Source organism: Rana temporaria, chromosome 2 (genome assembly GCF_905171775.1).
Source record: "Rana temporaria chromosome 2, aRanTem1.1, whole genome shotgun sequence".
Lineage (NCBI taxonomy): Eukaryota > Metazoa > Chordata > Amphibia > Anura > Ranidae > Rana > Rana temporaria.
In genome coordinates, this window is record NC_053490.1 from 535,794,777 (window position 1) to 535,815,522 (window position 20,746).

The 20,746-nt window shown below is 49.2% G+C and overlaps 1 protein-coding gene across 1 annotated transcript; it reads left to right on the forward strand.

Moving 5' to 3' along the window:
• Positions 1–3,266: 3,266 nt before the first annotated feature.
• On the forward strand, positions 3,267–20,536 carry LOC120928090 (retinol dehydrogenase 7-like). The gene is made up of 5 exons (XM_040339185.1): positions 3,267–3,398; positions 10,150–10,476; positions 14,605–14,863; positions 17,709–17,875; positions 20,080–20,536. Exons 2-5 carry the CDS (start codon positions 10,155–10,157, stop codon positions 20,313–20,315), a joined length of 984 nt encoding a protein of 327 aa, XP_040195119.1. The 5' UTR covers positions 3,267–3,398; positions 10,150–10,154; the 3' UTR covers positions 20,316–20,536.
• The last annotated feature ends 210 nt before the right edge of the window (positions 20,537–20,746 follow it).

Consider the following 20,746-nt stretch of genomic DNA (forward strand, 5'->3'; position numbering starts at 1 on the left):
TGCGACTGTGAACGCACTGGGCTATGTGCGGCGAGGACACTGGACGTTCGCCGCACTGGGTTAGGCGTGGTGAGCGCACTGTGCTAGGTGCGGCAAACGCACTGAGCTAGGCGCGACTGCGTGCAGCGAGTGCACTGGGCTAGGTGCGACTGCGTGCGGCAAACACACTGGGCTAGGTGCGACTGCGTGCACACTGGGCTAGGCTCACCGCACCTAGCCCAGTGCACTTGCTGCGCCTAACCCAGTGCATTCACCATGCCTAGCCCAGTGCGCTCGCCGCACCTAGCTCTGTGCGTTTGTTGCACTCGGATAGGCGCGGCGATCGCACTGTGCTAGGCGCAGCAAACGCAGTGGGCTAGGTGCGACTGCGCGCGGTAAGCGCACTGGGCTAGGCTTCTTGCATCGAGCCCAGTGCATTCGCCGCGCAGTCGCACCTAGCCCAGTGCGTTTGTCGCGCGCAGTCGCACCTAGCCCAGTGCACCCATTACATAAGTGAAACTTTCACAGAACTGACACCTCGCAGAGCGTTGGATCCACATTTCTGTCCCCCTCCCCGGCACTCCTACCTGCACACAGACACTCCTCCGCTGTGAGGTTGAAATGCAACGACTTTACCCAATAGAACTGAAGAGAAGGGGGCGGGGAATGTACCTGTGACATCACAGCCCGTCTATAAAAGGTGGAGAGGCAGCTCTGCTCAGTGTGAGGCCTCGTACACACGGCCGAGGAACTCGACGTGCCAAACACGTCGAGTTCCTCGTCGAGTTCAGCCCTGAAGCCGCCGAGGAGCTCGGCGGGCCGCCTTCTCCCATAGAACAACGAGAAAATTGAGAACATGTTCTCTATTTTCTCGACGAGTGCCTCGGCGGCTCCTTCGGGCCAAAAGTGTACAGACGACAGAGTTTCTCGGCAGAATCCGGCTTTGACCGAGTTTCTCCCCGAATTCTGCCGAGAAACTCTGTCGTGTGTACGAGGCCTGACTGGTGAGGAGCCGTCCTGGTAAAGGAAGCGGCGGCTGATATTCTACACAGAGAACTGACTGGCAGCCTGTCCAGACCCACTGTGTGAGTATTCCTCTGCAGCCCCCCATTCTGATCACCCCGACTATATTCTTTCCGATCGCCCCGACAATATTCTTTCCGATCGCCCCGACGACATTTATTCCGATTGCCCAACGATATTTATTCCGATCGCCCCGATGATATTCTTTCCGATCACCCCGACGACATTTATTCCGATTGCCCAACGATATTCATTCCAATCGCCCCGACGATATTCTTTCTGATCGCCCCCAACGATATTTATTCCGATCGTTCCGACTATATTAATTCCGATCGCCTCGACGATATTCATTCCAATCGCCCCGACGATATTCTTTCCGATTGCCCCGACGATATTCATTCCGATCGCCCCGAATAAATTATTTTTGCAATTGCCCCGACGATATCCATTCCGATCGCCCCGACGATATTCATTTTGCAATCGCCCCGACGATATTCTTTTTGCAATTGCCCCGACGATATTCTTTTTGCAATCGCCCCGACGATATTCTTTTTGCAATTGCCCCGACGATATTCTTTTTGCAATTGCCCCGACGATATTCTTTTTGCAATTGCCCCGACGATATTCTTTTTGCAATCGCCCCGACGATATTCTTTTTGCAATTGCCCCGACGATATTCTTTTTGCAATTGCCCCGACGATATTCTTTTTGCGATCGCCCCGATTATATTCTTTTTGCGATCGCCCCGACGATATTCTTTTTGCGATCGCCCCGACGATATTCTGGCAGAGATTTTTTTCCAAAGAAAGTGCGCTTGTAAGACCGCATGCGCAAATAAGGTGTGACAAAAAGTATTGCAATGACCGCCATTTTATTCTCTAGGGTGTTAGAAAAAATATATATCAGAAAAAGAAAAAGACAATAAAGGTCTGGTGTGACCCCGCTAACACCTCCATCCCTAGTAGTACACAAAAAGACAAAAGGGGGCAGCCCTGGGACTTTGAATGAGGTGAGAGAGGTTCAGCCAATGTTCACAGCAAACAATGCGACAAAATCTATTTATTATTTTCAAAGTGTTATGTAACGGAGCGGCAACAACAATGATTGTGAGTTACCCGGCATAATAGCCAATGTACACAGCACAGATGAAAGTAAATATATAAAGATGTATTACAATTGTTATACATCAATGAGAAACAATAAAACTTGAAAGTTGCAGGGCCAGTGGATACACATATACAATAAGGAAATACAATGTACATACATATAAACAGAAATATGTAGACATAATACAGACATCAATAATATCCAGCATGTGCAGGCATAAAACAAGCATCGATAAAGCCCTACTAGTTTCGCGAGACCCTGCTCGCTATTCATTCCGATCGCCCCGACGATATTCATTCCGATTGCCCCGACGATATTCATTACGATCGCCCCGATTAAATTATTTTTGCGATCGCCCAGACGATATTCATTCCGATCGCCCCGACGATATGCTTTTTGCGATCGCCCTGACGATATGCTTTTTGCGATCGCCCCGATGATATTCATTCCAATTGCGACGACGATATTCTTTTTGCGATCGCCCCGACAATATTCTGGCATAGATTTTTTTCCAAAAAAAGTGCGCTTGTAAGACCGCTGCGCAAATAAGGTGTGACAAAAAGTATTGCAATGACCGCCATTATATTCTCTAGGGTGTTAGAAAAAATATATATAATGTTTGGGGGTTCTAAGTAGTTTTCTAGTAAAAAAAAAAACTGTTTTAAACTTGTAAACACCGAGTCTGAAAAACAGGCAAGGTCCTTAAGTGGTTAAAAAGTCTTTCCCAGTGCTAAACCTTTGATCTGATTTCTAAAATTGCTGCATTTGTAAATTTCAAAAGCCAATATAAAGCAATAGCAGTGGTAAAAAAAAGTTCTTGTGGGTTTAACTAATCTTCTTTTTTTTTATAATTCTCCTTTAAGGGGGCGTGTTTTATGCCTTCATACCAATAGGTGTCCCTCGTTCCCGTCTCGAAAAGTTGGCCGGTACGCCGCTGTAAAGTCACTAAAACGTGATATAAAACTCCCCAGCATAAACACGGAAGTGCTGGGGGTGGGCACAGAAAATACGTCCAGCCCCCGGCATACTTGGGTTCCAAGTCCTTGTGAATCTTGGCGCTTGATATGTTTTGCACGGGTTTTTTTTTTTTCATTTGTTCCAAAGTAAATTCAGGCTGGCCCCTCCAGCTCCCCCACCCCTACAACCCTACCCACCCCTCAGATTGTGTTTTCCCAACAAGGACAGAATTTCCCTTCTGGAGGAACGCAGCACCAATCCTTCTGTTGGAGGCGCCACGTCGCTCGGGAGGCTCAGGAATCCTCTTCTTACACACCTGTACAGGTGACCAGGTAAGGAATTCTTCTTTCTAAGCTTTCATCTACGGATCTGAAGATAAATTCTAAATAATAAGTCTGTTTAGTTTGCTGAAATGACATCAGTGAGGAAATGGGTGGCACGCTTTACTGCCCTCCGAAAAGTGATCTGCGGTGGATCCCCTCTAAAGGAGAGACGGCTGCCAGGCGTTCAGGATGCGGTCCTGTCTCTTGAAGGCATGTATTTTTTTAAAGCGGAGCTCCACCCTAAAGTGCAACTTCCGCTCATCGGAACCCTCCCCCCCAGGTATTTGCACCCAGTGCTGGACTGGGACAGAAATTTGGCCCTGGACTTCATCCAGACTGGCGCACTTTGACAGGTCTCTCCCATGGCGGCCGGACAACTCCCGCACCCCCCGCCCCCCGGCCACCCAAGCCCCCTCTTCCCTCTTCACTAGCCGTTCTACTTTATTAGAGTAGAGCGGCTGGTACTGGTACTCTTATAGGCAGTACCAGTGGAGAAGCTAGACATTATTTCACCCGGGGAAAAGAATCAGTTCGGTGCCCCCCCCCTTATGGGACAAGATTAGGCAGAAGTGAGAAACTCCCAGGCCATAGCTGATGAGTCAGCTGTCTGTCCCCTCCCCCATGCTCCTCTGTCGTCCCCCCTGCTCCTCTGGTCCTCCCCTGCCTCTTTGTTCCTCCCAGGTGAGCGCTGCGGGGAGGGAGAGACAGAGGAGCGGAGGGGGCCGGCGTTCCGCTGTCACTGAAGCCGGCCCACTGAGCCATCGGCCCACCGGGAAACTTCCTGAAGTCCCAATGGCCAGTCCATCCCTGTTTGCACCCACTTCCGGGAGTCAACGGTGCAGGGACCTGCGGGTAGTGCATCACTCCCCCCCGTTGTGTTCTGGGGAAACACACGGCTCCCAGAACACAGCGGGGACCAGTGAGTACGGCGCAACGTGACTTGCACATGCGCCGTAGGGAACCAGGCAGTGAAGCCGCAATGCTTCATATCATGCTTCATACCCGGACCGTTATGCAGGTAAAGGACCTGGCCAGTTTTTTGCGATTCGGCACTGCGTCGCTTTAATGACAATTGCGCGGTCGTGCGACGTGGCTCCCAAACAAAATTGGCGTCCTTTTTTCCCCACAAATAGAGCTTTCTTTTGGTGGTATTTGATCACCTCTGCGGTTTTTATTTTTTGCGCTATAAACAAAAATAGAGCGTAAATTTTGAAAAAAAACAAACAATATTTTTTACTTTTTGCTATAATAAATATCCCCCAAAAATATATAAAAAAATAATTTTTTTCCCTTAGTTTAGGCCGATACGTATTCTTCTACATATTTTTTTTTACAAAAAATTGCAATAAGCGTTTATTGATTAGTTTGCGCAAAAGTTATAGCGTTTACAAAATACTGTAGGGGATAGTTTTATGGCATTTTTATTAATATTTTATTTTTTACTACTAATGGCGGCGATCAGCAATTTTTTTCATGACTGCGACATTATGGCGGACACTTCGGACACTTTTGACACATTTTTGGGACCATTGTCATTTTCACTGCGAAAAGTGCTATAAAAATGCACTGATTACTGTGAAAATGACAATGGCAGTGAAGGGGTTAACCTGTAGGGGGCGCTGTAGGGGTTAAGTGTGACCTCATGTGTGTTTCTAAGTGTAGGGGGCGGGGCTGGATGTGTGACGTCAGTGATCGTCGTTCCCTATATCAGGGAACAGACGATCAGTGTCACTGCCACACAGAACAACGGGGAAGAATTGTTTACACCCACCTCTCCCCGTTCTTCAGCTCCTGTGACCCGATCGCGGGACACCCGCGGCGATCGAGTCCGCTCGTCCCTCGGGCGCGGTCACGGAAGCTTCGGACCGGGTCGCGAGCGCCAGGCCCCTTTTCGGGAGCCTGAATTACAGCGGCAGGGTAATTTTTTGAAGCATCTGATTAGAGCCATGTGTACACTGGCAGCAATTGATGGGCATAGTGGTGGCAATTGATGGGCACAATGGCTGCGTTTGATGGGCAGAGTGGCTGCAATTGATGGGGGTTTTTTTTTTCAGTTTGTTTGCGCCCCCCCCCCGAAAAAAATTGGAGCACCAGCCGCCACTGTTGTAATTAGTGTTGCTCACGAATATTCGTATTGCGAATATTCGGCTCGAATATGGCATATTCGAGTATTCGCGAATATCTCGAATTTCGCGGTCAATATTCGCTATTCCGAATATTCGGATTTTTTCAATTTTATTTTTAGAACAGATCACATCCTAGAGATCTCCATCGACGTCTAAAAGCATTGCTGGTATGATTAGAGAGCTTGGGCCGAGTAGCTGAAGCCATCATTTTATATTGCCGAAAATTCGCATTGCGATTATTCGGCAATAGGAATATTGCGCGATTATTTTCTCCGCCCTTCTTTTGCATCAGAGCCAGCAGTTGTCGAAATTCCGCAATCAATATCGCATTCGCATTTTGCGTAATTTCGATACAATATCACGAATATTCTGAGCCAATCAGAGTGCTCCTAGCGCTGTTGTCGAAATTCCGCCATCAATATCGCATTCGCATTTTGCGAAATTTCGATACAATATCACGAATATTCTGAGCCAATCAGAGTGCTCCTTCCGCTGTTGTCGAAATTTCGCAATTATTTTCGCATTCGCAGAAGCGAAATTTCGCAAAAATTTCATTTCGATAAAATATCACGAATATTCGAATTTAGCGAATATTTCACGAATATTCGGCTATATATTCATGATATATCGCGAAATCGAATATGGCGTATTCTGCTCAACACTAGTTGTAATACATGCTGTGATTTTGATTGCAATAGAGGCACGGTGCCAGCTCAGACCACATACCCTCTCTGTGTGCCGCTGCGATGTGACTCCTGTGTGCATGAGCGGGAGTGTCATCACACTGGCACAGCCAATCAAGAGGTCGAAGATCGCATACCCAGAAGAAAGACTGGGTGAAGATAGAAGCGCCCGGGGGACAAAGGAGAGCGGTGAAAGCGTAGCACTGGAGGGCTGCGCTTGGTACTTAAGTCTGTCATAATGTACTAGTATGCTGTGCTTTATGGCTTAAAGCTGCGGGAGAGGGGGTGGGGGGGGGGCGTATTTAGACTTTAGACTTTACCACCGCTTTAAAGAGTGAAGATTGGCATTAAACAAGGAAGTCCGGCTTCCACGGTTTATTTGCAAAGGTTGTGCAACTAAAACCTCTGGGCCAGATTCTCGTAGATCTGGCGTATCTCTGCGGCGGCGTAACATATGTCATTTACGTTACGCCGCCGCAAGTTTTACAGGCAAGTGCTTTATTCACAAAGCACTTGCCTGTAAAGTTGCGGCGGCGTAGCGTAAATCACCCGGCGCAAGCCCGCCTAATTCAAATTAGGCGGGTAGGGGGCGTATCGCATTTAAATTAAGCGCGTTCCCGCGCCGAATTTACTGCGCATGCGCCGTCAGATAAATATCCCAGGGTGCATTGCTCCAAAAGACATCACAAAGACGTCATTGGTTTCGACGTGAACGTAAATGGCGTCCAGCCCCATTCACGGAAGACTTACGCAAACGACGTAAATTTTTACATTTCGACGCGGGAACGACGCCCATACTTAACATTGATTGTGCCTCACATAGCAGGGGCAACTTTACGCCGGGACAAGCCTAACGTAAACGTCGTAACGTCACTGCGTCGGCCGCGCGTACGTTCGGGAATTCGCGTATCTAGCTAATTTGCATACTCGACGGGGAAAACGACGGAGGCGACACCTAGCGGACAAAAAAAAAATTGCATTTTAGATCCGACGGCGTAAGAGCCTTACGCCTGTCGGATCTAAGGCTGCATTCACACTAGGCGTTTTTACACCCGACGCCCGACGCTATTGCAGCCTGAAATACGCTGGAGGGGTGATTTAACATTGTCGGCTATGGAGATGGTTCACATCTCCGCGCCGAACGCCGAAACGCCGTACGCCTGAAGCTCAAAACAAGTCCCGGACCCTTTTTTTCAGGCAGCTTCGGCGTTCGGCATAGCCGACAATGTGGAATCACCCCTCCGGCGAATTTTAGGCTAAAAAACTACGCGTTTTGTCGCGGCAAATCGCGGTACAATACGCCGCGTTCAGGTGTAAATGCAGCCTAATGGTTATCTATGCGTAACTAATTCTAAGAATCAGTTGCATAGATACGACGGCCCAGATTAGGACTTACGACCGCGTACATGGCGCTGCGCCGTCGTAAGTCCTCTGAGAATCCGGGCCTCTGTTTTTAATTGTTAGACATTGTCTAGCTCAGTGGTCTCCAAACTGTGGCCCTGGGGCCGGATGTGGCCCTTTGCTTGCCTCTACCCAGCCCTTGGGGCACTATTCCATCCAATGATGGGGCACTCTTCCTCCCACTGACACCAATGATGACACATTGTTTACTCCCACTGACACTGGGGAATTCCCACAAAGTCTGAAGGATAGTAAACTAGCCCTTTGTTTAGAAAGTTTGGACACCCCTGGTCCAGCTGATGAGAATGCTTGAAAATACATTTTGTTTGCGCTGTGTATTCCATGTGACTTCCACCCAGTGGCGTCGGGAGCAGTGGCTCTGAATACCAGCGGGAGGGAGAAGTAGGCTTTCAGCAGCTGCAGGAGGAAGATGGGGGGGAATCGGATCACCTACATGCTGCCGCCCCTCCTATTCAGGTGTATAGGGGGGTGCGCACAGGCACCCTGGAGCATGGGATTGGGTCGCAATTGTGACCCCCCCTGTAGCTACGCCCCTGCTCTTTGCACTGGTTGTCTCCTTGTGCTGCTGCTTCTCCCTCTCCCAGCCTAATCTCTGCTGTACAGAGACTGCAAAAGGCTAAAACCAAGTCAAATTCAGGTACAGTAAAACCTTGGATTGCGAGCACAATTCTTTCCAGAAACATGCTTGTAATACAAAGCGCTTGTATATCAAAGCGAGTTTCCCCATAAGAAATAATGGAAACTCAAATGATTCGTTCCACAACCATTAATTCATAAATCCTCCAGTTTATAGTCCATATAAAAAGATTATAGCAATGTGATTGGTTGTGTGACCATAAAATCTTCATCCACAAATGGAAGCCTCCCCAAGGGAAGCAAAATCCAGCAGGAGCTCCAGAGTATAAAAGAGAAGAGAGGCGCCTCTAAGTGTAGCAATATGTTGCTAAATGTTGTACCTTCCTATTGCTACACTTAGAGGCGCCTCTCTTCTCTTTTATACTCAGTTGTGACGTGACACCAGGGCCGTCTTAATACCATCATGGGCCCCTGGGCAAAGTAATGCTCTGGGCATAGGCGTCCACTCCATAGGGCAAGGGGGGGGCAATTGACCCCCCCTGGAAAATCGAGAAAGTGTTGAAGACTGAAGACACCCCTCCGCGACTGAAGCAGTGACAGCGCCGCGGTGACAGGCAGGTTAGAACAGGGAAAGAGAGGCGAGCTGTTGGCCATGGTGTTGCAAGGGGGGGGGGCAGGGGGTGGTCTGGTGTGGGGTGACAATACTGCACCTGACCGACCATCCCCTTCTCTCGGGGCCGCGGGCTGTCTGAGTGGTCCCAGGCCGGATGTCACACAGGCACAGCGAGCAGAGTAAAGGCGCCTCCCCCTCCAGTGTTGTGCTGTGCCACGCCGATGGCTGACCTTAGGTACTGAATGGGATGCTGAAGGGGGTCCATCTGTGCTGAATGGAGGGGTCTGTGCAGAATGGGGGGTCTGTACTGAAGGGGTGTCCATCTGTGCTGAATGGAGGGGTCTGTGCAGAATGGGGGGGGTCTGTGCTGAAGGAGGGGGTCCATCTGTGCTGAATGGAGAGGTCTGTGCGGAATGGGGGGTTTGTGCTGAAGGGGAGGTCCATCTTTGCTGAAGGGGGTCCATCTGTGCTTAAGGGGGGTCTGTACATTCTCTAGGCTATATTTATATGGGCATGGACGGAAGCTGAATTATCCTAAAAGCTATTTTACACTGCCAGCTGGCCACGTTATCGGTAAGGCGCCCGCTAAAAAGCGTCGCTTTACCATCGTTTTAGTTGCACTATTCGGCCGCTAGCGGGGCGCTTTTAATCGTTTGAAGAAAGGGTTAAATGCGACTGTGTATCGCCGCTGCCGAAGCGCCCTCCCCTAAAAAAAATTCAGCGGATGCCCATGGCTCTGGGGCCCCTACAATGGAGAACATTTTGGGGCATCGTGGGCTCAAGGACCAGCTGCTTTGGGGACAGTTCAGGGGCCCCCCATGCAGCTGGGGCCCCTGGACAGCGCCCAGGTGTGCCCTCTCATTAAGACAGCCCTGCCAGGGCCGTCTTAATACCATCACAGGCCCCTGGGCAAAGTAATGCTCTGGGGCCCCTACAATGGAGAACATTTTGGGGCATCGTGGGCTCAAGGACCAGCTGCTTTGGGGAAAGATCAGGGGGCCCCCCCCATGCAGCTGGGGCCCATGGACAGTGCCCTCTCATTAAGACAGCCATGCCAGGGCCGTCTTAATACCATCACGGGCCCCTGGGCAAAGTAATGCTCTGGGGCCCCTACAATGGAGAACATTTTGGGGCATCGTGGGCTCAAGGACCAGCTGCTTTAAATGTATTAAAAAATGTTGCCTGTCTTGCAAAATGCTCTCAAACCAAGTCACTCTCAAACCAAGGTTTTACTGTACTTACACTGCATGCATTTGAAAAAATACAATGTATAAATAATTACATAGTTGCAACTTCTATATCAACATGAAGTTCAGCTACATCAATGTATTTTATTACAGAACAAATGTGCATCCTGTGGCTCCCCCTGCTGGTGGCGTTGGGGTTGATTCTCCTGTACAGGTGGTACCGGCAGAGCCAGATACTGGAGAATCTCACCGACAAATATGTCTTCATCACCGGATGCGATTCTGGATTTGGGAACTTGCTGGCTAAGCAGCTGGACAATCGTGGGATGAAGGTCCTGGCTGCTTGTCTGACGGAGACGGGCGCCGAAAATCTGAAGAAAGAGACCTCCAGCCGACTGAGGACAAGAATCCTGGATATCAGCGACAGCAAAAGTGTCAGCTCTGCTGCCGAATGGATAGCAAGCATTGTTGGAAATGAAGGTAGTTCCCCCCCCCCCCACATATACTGTATATGCCTTAATGACCTCTTTCCAATTTTATATCATTGTAAGAGAATGCGAGAAAAGAAAAAACGTCTTAAGTTATCAATGTTTGCCATTTTTTATGATATAAAAAAAAGCTAAGAAAATGCATATTCAATAAAAATTGTAGGCCTCTTTCACACAAGCAGGTCGGGGGAAGGTAAAACGTGTAGACATGTGAAATTTTGTTTTTGTTCTTAATGATGGGATGTGGGGTTCCAGCACCTTGTACCTCTGGCCCCCTTTACATTACACAGCACCCTGCACCTCTGGACCATTTTACATTACACAGCACCCTGGACCCCTTTACATTACATAGCACCGCACCTCTGGACCCTTTTACATTACACAGCACCCTGCACCTCTGGACCCCTTTACATTACACAGCACCCTGCACCTCTGGACCCCTTTCCATTACACAGCACCCTGCACCTCTGGACCCCTTTACATTACACAGCACCCTGCACCTCTGGACCCCTTTCCATTACACAGCACCCTGCACCTCTGGACCCCTTTACATTACACAGCACTCTGCACCTCTGGACCCCTTTACATTACACAGCACCCTGCACCTCTGAACCCTTTTACATTACACAGCACCCTTCACCTCTGGATCCCTTTACATTACATAGCACCCTTCACCTCTGGACCCCTTTACATTACACAGCACCCTGCACCTCTGAACCCCTTTACATTACACAGCACCCTGCACCTCTGAACCCCTTTACATTACACAGCACCCTGCACCTCTGGACCCCTTTACATTACACAGCACCCTGCACCTCTGGACCCCTTTCCATTACACAGCACCCTGCACCTCTGGACCCCTTTACATTACACAGCACTCTGCACCTCTGGACCCCTTTACATTACACAGCACCCTGCACCTCTGAACCCTTTTACATTACATAGCACCCTTCACCTCTGGACCCCTTTACATTACATAGCACCCTTCACCTCTGGACCCCTTTACATTACACAGCATACTGCACCTCTGGACCCTTTTACATTACACAGCACCCCACAGTTTGTAACACAGACACCCCCCTAACAGTTCTGGACCCCCTGCATGTTACACTGGGGGGGGGGGAGACGTGACATACGGCCCGCGGGCCCGGTGCCCACCAGGAACAAGCAGACATCCCTGGAAAGCCAGCTGAACCCGTACACCCTGCCAACCCAACCTGGAAGGAGCCTGAGTGTGAAGACAGCTCGTCAGGTGAGCCAGAGTGGAGTGACAGTGGTGGGGAAATAGATTGGGGGTCACCAAGACTGCAGGGAGAGTTTGGGCCCTTGGAGGCTGATTGGGAAGAGTGATCCTCAGACAGTGGGTCGGAAGAAGAGTGGGATTGGGGAAGCACTCAGGAGGTGGTAGAGATACTGACGGGCCGTCAGAAAGACCCCCTAAACCAGACCCAGCTGAGAGGGCAGAGGAAGTGGAGCAACTGCTAGCTTGTGCTAAAGGACTCCAGCTGAGCCCAGCCTATGTCCAGCAACATACTCTGGCCCGGATTCAAGTAGATTTGCGCATTTTTTACGGAGGCGCAGGGCAACGATTTTGCCCTGCGCCCCCGCAAATTTACTGCGCTGCCCTTGATTCACGGAGCAGTAGCTCCGTAAATTGCGTGGGCGCCCCGGCAAAATGCCCGGTGTAAGTGCGCGCAATTTAAATGATCCCGTAGGGGGCGGGAATCATTTAAATTAGGCGCGTTCCCTCGCCGAGCGTAGAGCGCATGCTCCGTCGGGAAACTTTCCCGATGTGCATTGCGGCAAATGACGTCGCAAGGACGTCATTTGCTTCAAAGTGAACGTGAATGGCGTCCAGCGCCATTCACGATTCACTTACGCAAACTACGTAAATTTCAAATTTCGCGACGCGGGAACGATGGGTATACGTAACATTGGCTGCCCCTGCTAATAGCAGGGGCAGCCTTACGCGAAAACCGCCGTACGGAAACGACGTAAATTGCGTACGCAGGGCTCGCGCAACTTTGTGAATCGGCGTTAGTATGCAATTTGCATACTATACGCTGAGCACAACGGGAACGCCACCTAGCGGCCATCGCAAGAATGCAGCCTAAGATATGCGGGCATAAGAGCCTTATGCCGCGCATATCTTAGGCTGCAGTCGGCGTAACGAGGTTCCTGAATCAGGAGCATTCGTTACGCCGGGGCAAGTAAGCAATTGCGCTGTGTAACTTATAGTTACACAGGCGCAATTGCTTCTTGAATCCAGGCCTCTATTTTTTTCCTAATGTCTATTTATTTATACAGAGTTACCCTTTTTTCCCCCCTTTGATTTCTTGTGTTTGGATATAGATCAGACCAAAATGAGGGACAAATTTAGGAGGAAAGAGGGACATTGCTCCAAATCAAGGACAGTCCCTCCAAATCAGGGACAGTTGGGAGCTATGCATTCATACAGTGTAGCTGAGGCTGCAGAGATGGAGATCTAAGGCTTTGTCCTTGGTCTCCTTTCTCTTTCTCAAAGGTGGAACATCAGTGTTTTGTTTAGACCCCTGATATCTCAACAAAGCCCCCCAAGGGGGCTCCTAAAAATGTTTTATGAAATAATTAAAAAATAATATTGTAAAAAAATTAAATAAATGGTAAAAAAAAAACAATACCGAACTATAGGGTCTCAAAGGTCGCACTTGCGACCAGGCCCCGGCTGGGGTCAGGAGGGCCTTTCATGGTTTCTTGCACTATGGCCCTGAAGGTTTTAGTGAATAAATGTATATCTGGACGGTCAGATTTTGGTGTGGCCGCTCCGGTAGGTTGCGCCGCCCCCCCAATCAATGTGCCCAGCTCCTAATCTACATGCTGGACGCATGGAATCCAATGGGATTTTTTTTCCCCGGGGCAATCAGGAAGCAGGTCCTGAGACCTGATTGGCCGGGAGTGCTAAGACCCAAATGGCCATGAGTCTTAACTCAGTCTTAATTGGCCCGGGAGGAGAAGCGACCGCCAGGACTCGAGAGGAGGCCTGGATGGGGTAACTGTGGGGCCGGCAGGGCAACGGGCAAGCGATCAAGTGACGAGGGGGAAGCCGCGATCGATTGAGCAAGCGCCGGGGTGTGGGTGGGGTAAGTGGTAGCTTGGCTAGCTGGATGGGGTGACTGGCAGCCCCCCCCCCCCAAGAAAATTGGGCAACAGCCACCACTGGGTGTGGCACTTCAATCTCACATTTTCTCAGCCACAACGTAAAGGAGACACTGGAGGTTCTTTGGCATTGAGAAGCTGCCGGCCTCGAAAATCCAGACATCTAATGTAACAACTTCTATACCCCTTATAACTTATCTTGAGTGAATTTCTTCTATAAGGGGAATGGCTCTGAATGTCAGGGGCTTAGTATCAGAAGCGTTACCGGCTGATGTTTTTTTTTGTTGGGGGGGGCGGCTAAGGTTGGTCAGCGGCACCCCCCGGCACTTACCCAATCTAGGTTGCGGGCGAGTATGCAGGCTCCTATGGGTGGCGGGCAGCGGCCGGGTTGCAGGCTCCTACGGGCGGCGGGCAGCGGGCGGGTTGTGGGCTCCTTTGTCCTCTTCTCTTCTTTTTTTCTGCATCACGGAGGCTCCCGCTGTGCGGCTCCTCCCTCCTCCTTCTAGGCATCCAATAGGATCTTATGTCCTTTCAGCCAGTTCTGTGACGGGTCTCAAGACCCGCTTCCGGATTGGCTTGGAGGAAGATAAGTGTGGCGATGGCATACAACTGGGTAAGATCGGGGCGCAGTGCTCTGCGCCCTGAGCCCACCCTTTTTTGAAGCCTATCAGAGCCTCTAGTTCTAATCACATGCTTCAAAAAAACACACCTCCACCACTGGATTCCACGAACTGGCGCCCTGTAAGTAGATTGGGGGCTGGATGCAAGGATAGGGGGGGCGGTGCCCATGCACCCCTAATGGACAGGCCACTGGTGATCAGAAGACTTTTTTTTCTTTAGGTTAAGAAATGTAAAAAGAAAGAAGATGCCTGGTTTTATAAGCATCTTTGTTGGAGTCTTTAGAAACATTCTTATTGCTAAAGATTTACAAAGTGTTTTGATTGCTGATTTCAGTACTGACCTTACTCTGTCTCATGGCTCTTAGGGCTTTGGGGATTGGTGAACAACGCTGGTTTTACCACGACTTTTGCTCCCAACGAGTGGCAAACAAAAGAAGACTTCTCCGAGGTCCTGAATGTGAATCTTCTCGGGACGATCGATGTCACGGTGCGCTTGCTGCCTCTTGTCAGAAAAGCCCGGGGACGCATTGTCGTTGTATCCAGTGTCTGTGGGAGATTGGCTTATGTGGGTGGGGGATACTGTCCTTCAAAGTTTGGCCTGGAGGCTTTCTCGGACAGCCTAAGGTGAGTTGCCATGATGATCGGTGGCAAAAGGATTGTAGCTTAATATGACCCCTTGTTCTTTTCATCCAAAAGTACTTGTGAGGCTGTGATGAACCCTCTGGCCCAGATTCAGTAAGCAATTGCGCCTGCGTAACAATAGTTACGCAGCGCAATTGCTGACTTGCGCCGGCGTGCACTATCACAGTCCCACTATAAGGCCTAGTACACACAATAGGATTTATCCGCGGATACGGTCCTCCGGACCGTTTCCACGGATAAATCCTCTGAGGATTTTGATCCGATGGAGTGTACACACCATCGGATCGAAATCCGCGATGAATTCCCATCGCGATGACGTGTCGCGCCGTCGCCGCGATGATGACGCGGCGACGTGCGTGACGCTGTCATATAAGGAATTCCACGCATGCGTCAAATCATTACGACGCATGCGAGGGATGGGTTCGGACGGATCGATCCGGTGAGTCTGTACAGACCACCCGATCGATCCGCTGGAGCCGATTCCAGCGGATAGATTTCTTAGCATGTCTACAAATTTTTATCTGCTGGAAATCGGTCGGCCCGAAATATATCCGCGGATAAATATCCGCTGGATCGTACACACCAGCGGATCTATCCGCTGAAACCGATCCGCGGATCAATTTCAGCGGATCGATCCTCTCGTGTGTACGGGGCCTAAGTTGCTGATCACCACCATTACTAGTAAACATAAATAAATAAAAAATATACAGTATATATCCTATCCTCTCTAGATGCTATAACTTTCACACAAACAAAGCCAAATAGACTTATTGAGATTTTTTTTTCTTTTTTTTTTTTACCAAAGACATGTAGTAGAATACATTTTGGTTTAAATTTATGATAAAAAGTATTGTATTGGATATGTTTTATACAGGGCTTTTTTTTCTCATGGAATAGGTACAGGAACTCTTCCCTTCCGAGTCACCCCTTGATTCCACCCCTACCCACCTCTGAGCACCGTTCCCTGGTTCCACCCCTTACCAACCTCCCAGTACCACCCCTTTTAGAGAATGCAGAACCAAGCATAATTTTGTGGTGCTAAGCATTTTGTATGGAAATTGTTAATGATAACGAGAAAGGCAATAAAATAGATCTAGCAGCAAAGGACACCCCAGCGATAATAGGTCCACCCCAAAAACAATGGACTCCCACAGCCAGTATTAATAGACCCTGCAGCAGCCAGCAACAATAGACCCCCTCCTTCAACAGTAGATCCCTTCCTGCAAGGATTGACCCCCCTGCAACATAAGACACACCCCCAGCAACAATAGACCCCTCCTTCAACAGTAGATCCCTTCCTGCAAGGATTGACCCCCCTGCAACATAAGACACACCCCCAGCAACAATAGACCCCTCCTTCAACAGTAGATCCCTTCCTGCAACGATTGACCCCCCTGCAACATAAGACACACCCCCAGCAACAATAGATTCCCCACCAGCAACAGAAGACCTCCCCAGCAACAATAGACCCCCTTCCCCCAGCAAAAATAGATCTCATCCAGCTGCAAAAGATTCCCCAGCAGCCAGCATCAATATGTCCTCCAGCACACCCCATCTGCTATTACATACATTCAGTTCTGGAGGTGCCGGTGACTTGTCGGTATGGTTCCTCTATCGAGATGGTTCCTGTAAGGACTGCGCAGGCGCAATCCTTGCCGATGAAAATCTCCGGCCGGCATCCAGGCTCATTGTCATGGAAGCATGAATCAGACGTACAAAACAGATAAATGAATCAGAAGATTTTATTGAAAACCAAACAGCAAGGTCAACGTCCACACAGACGATCGAAACAGCCAGAAGAGTCGTCCAACAGTGCCAGGGTCGATAGGCAGGGATGAGAGTCAGCCAAGCCGGAGTCTGTAGCCAGAGACGGGGAGAAACGAAGCCGGGGATCAGGAACCGGAAGGAACGTCCGAGGCCGGGTCGGCAACCAGGAGCAGGCAGCACGATCACAGAAGGGGTGACAGACGAAAGGCCCAAGCGAGAAAATGCTGCAGCTGCCGTCATATATATATGCTGAGCAGCCAGCTCCTCCCAGTGGAAAGGAGGAGCCGCAGGGTGTGACAGGTTACAAGAAAGGAAGCAAGATGGCTGCTCGCACAGGTCAGTGATGAGGAGCCTGCAAAGAGGTAAGACCATGACACTCATTCCTTAAAATCCCCGTGGATTGGAGGATGTTAAAAAAAAAAATGAGCCAGGAGGCCGAGCGAGCGGAGCGAGCCATCTGAGCGAAGCGAGGACGTGAGGCCGACTGGCCACTTACCTCAAATTCCACGTCGCCCTGGACGTTTGCAGGATTGCGCCTGCGCAATCCTTACAGGAACCATCTCGATAGCCGGAACCATATCGTCAGATCACCGGAACTGCGTTCCTGCTGAAAAAAAGCCCTGGTTTTATAGCAGCAAATACAAATATTTTTTTTTTAAATATAATTTTTGTTTATATAAAATAAAAACATCGGTGATCAAATAACACCAAAAGAAAGCTTTATTTGTGTGGAAAAAAATATAAAAATTGAATTTGGGTGCAGCGCTGCATAAACACACTGTTTAACACCAGTTCAAGTAGCACAATGCTGAATAGCAAAAAATTTCCTGGTCATGGGGGGGGGGGGGGGGGGGGGGGGGGGGTAAAAACTTTTAAGAAACAAAGTGGCTACAGGTTATTACTGAATCACTAGGCCCATGGCAGATATGTAAAATGTGTCTACGGTTCGTAGACGACGTACAGGTGTGAGAATTAGTGAACTGGTTAATAAAGTCCATGATGATTTTGTGGTCTGTGTTGAAACATTTATAATACATTTGTACTGTTTTCTGTTCCCCAGGAGGGAGATGCGTGATTTTGGTGTAAAGGTTTCTATCATTGAGCCGGGAGCGTTCAAGACCCCTGCGTGCATGATGGTGGATAATTATATTAATAACATAAACCGAATGTGGGAAAAACTTCCAGCGCATATTAAGGAGAGCTATGGAGAGGACTACCTCAAGCAATGTAAGTTATAATATAAAAGACACAAATTACAGCATTTTGTTACTGCAGAGAGCGCACCACACCTGAGTGTCCATAGTCATTGATGTACATTTATCCAAGAGGATTTTTTATGTATCAGGTGTCTGACTGAGCCTCACGCCTCTTTCCTTTAAAGTTTCTTTTTTCATGTCTCCCTCTTTTATTTTAACCTGGTGATCCTGCATTAGGGTTTCCATCAGAGCCCACCCTTACATTAGGGTTTCCCTCAGAGCCCGGCCTTACATTAGGGTCCCCATCAGAGGCTGCCCTTATATTAGGGTCCCCATCAGAGGCTGCCCTTACATTAGGGTCCCCATCAGAGGCTGCCCTTACATTAGGGTCCCCATCAGAGGCTGCCCTTACATTAGGGTCCCCATCAGAGGCTGCAGTGCCCTTACATTAGGTCTTCAATCAGAACCCCCTTCCTTATATTGGGGTCTCCATCAGAGCAGTCCCCATAAGAGCCCCCCTTACATTAGGTCCCCCATCAGAGCCCCCTTATGTTAGGATCTTCATCAGAGCAGTCCCCATCACAGCAGTCCCCTTGCTTTAAGGTCCCCATCAGAGCAGTCCCCTTACATTAGGATCACATCGAACCCCTCTTACAATAGGGACTCCATCAGAGCCCCCTTCCTTACATTAGGGTCTCCATCAGAGCAGTTACCTTGCATTAGGGTTCACATCAGAGCCCCCTTACATTAGAGTCCATATTAGAGCCACCCTTACATTAGGGTTCCCATCAGAGCCCTCTTTACATTAGGTTCTCAATCATAGCCCCCCTTACATTAGGGTCCCCTTACTTTAAGGTCCCCTTTGAGCCCCCTTACATTAGGGTCCTCATCAGAGCAATCAAATTGCTTTAGGGCCTCAATCAGAGCCCCCCTTACATTGGGGTCCTCATCAGTGCCCTCCCTTGCATTAAGGTCTTCATCGGAGCCTCCCTTACATTAGGGTCCCCATCAGAGCAGTCCCCTTGCTTTAGGGTCTCCATTAAAATCCCCCTTAATTTAGGGTTTCTGTCAGAGCAGTCCCTTTGCATTAGGGTCTCCATCAAGGACCCCCCCCCCTTACATTAGGATCTCCATCAGAGCCCCCTTACATTAGGGTGCCCATCAGAGAAGTCCCCTTGCATTAGGGTCAACATCAGAGCCCCCTTACATTAGGGTCCCATCAGAGACCCCCTTACAGTAGGGTCTCTTTTAGAGCCGCCTTCCTAACATTAGGATGCCCAATCGAAGCCTACTTTACATTAGGGTCTCCATCAGAGACCCCCGTCCCCAATCAGAGTGCTGTACCAACAGGATGGGAGTTATGAGGGGAGTTACCCCTGAAATGATGATTGGCACAAATATTCCTCTATATATAGTATATAATATATATTTTTTTTATATAACCAGTGCAGTTACCTTGCTTTAAGGTCCCCATCAGAGAAGTCCCCTTGCTTTAGGGTCCCCAACAGTGCAGTCCCCTTACATTAGGGTTCCCATCAGAGCAATCCCTATTCATTAGAGACTCCATCAGAGGCCACCCTCCCTACATTAGGGTCTTCATCAGAGCCGTCACCTTGTATTAGGGTTCCTATCAGAGCCCCCCTTACATTAGGGTCCCCATCAGAGCAATCACCTTGCTTTAGGGTCTCCATCGAAGCCCCCTTACATTGGGGTCTCCATCGAAGCCCCCTTACATTAGGGTCATCATCAGAGCCCCCTTACATTAGGGTCCCCATCAGAGGTCCTCTTGTATTAGGGTCCCCATCAGAGCCCCCCCCCCCCATACAGTAGGGGATCTATCAGAGCCCCCCTTACATTAGGGTTTCCATCAGAGCGAGCCCCCATACATTGAGCTCCCCATCAGAGCTCTATCAAAGTCCCCCCCCCCCTCCACATTAGGTTTTCCATCAGAGCCCCCCCACATTAGGTTCCCCATCAGGGCAGTCCCCTTGTGTTAAGGTCAATATCAGAGCCCCCCTTACATAAAGCTTTCCTTTAGAGCCCCCTTCCTTACATTAGGGTCCCCATCAGAGCCTTCCTTACATTAGGGTCCCCATCAGAGGATGGGAGTTATGAGGGGAGTTAACCCTGAAATAATTGGCACAAATGTGCCTCTATATACAGTATATAATATTTGTTATATATATATAACCAGTACTGCCATTATCAGTGTTCGACTTTTGATATACCCAACAGGTATCGAGGCTCTGGAAGCATTACCAGTAGTATCCAGTCCAAAGACGTACAAAGTCCCAGATTGTATGGAGCACGCCCTGACGGCTGTCCACCCCTGGACCCGGTACTCACCCGGCTGGGACTCCAAGCTGTACTACCTCCCTCTATCCTACCTCCCTACTGCCATCTCCGACTATTGGTTGGGTCAGCTTGCTCCCAAACCTGCCTCTAGGACATTGGTTGATGAAAAAAAATAAAGGTCACTGATTGGTGCCATGTAGAGTTGATCAATCTTAATGGCTAGTGGGTCACCAAAACCAAATGTGTTATCCAATCAACATGCTTATCTTTCCTGTCTAATCAAGTATTATTATACAGTATTTACACTGATACAATGTATTTACTACTAGAGGGACAGTCGGGGTGTCCCTGTCTATTTACCCTGTCAAGTGTTCAATAAAGCTTTGTGAAATACTCAGTTGGAAGTGGTGTCCGGTCTTTTGTACGTCTGTACAGGGCTGCAGGCTGCCATCAGGAATATGGGGCCCCTTACACAGCTTCAGGCATTGGCCCTCCTGGAGCAGAGAACCGGGGGGGGGGGGGCCTTTAATAAAAAAAATAAAAGGGGGGTTGCCATCTGGGGCCCTGGGGACCTCTGGGCCCTTTAATAAATATATAAATAAATATA

Bases quoted from the DNA above. Each gene is read 5' to 3' on its own strand.
- LOC120928090 (XM_040339185.1), top strand. From the start codon at position 10,155: ATGTGCATCCTGTGGCTCCCCCTGCTGGTGGCGTTGGGGTTGATTCTC. The intron at 10,477-14,604 runs GTAGTTCCCCCC...CATGGCTCTTAG, and splicing joins AAGCATTGTTGGAAATGAAG to GGCTTTGGGGATTGGTGAAC. The intron at 14,864-17,708 runs GTGAGTTGCCAT...TCTGTTCCCCAG, and splicing joins GCTTTCTCGGACAGCCTAAG to GAGGGAGATGCGTGATTTTG.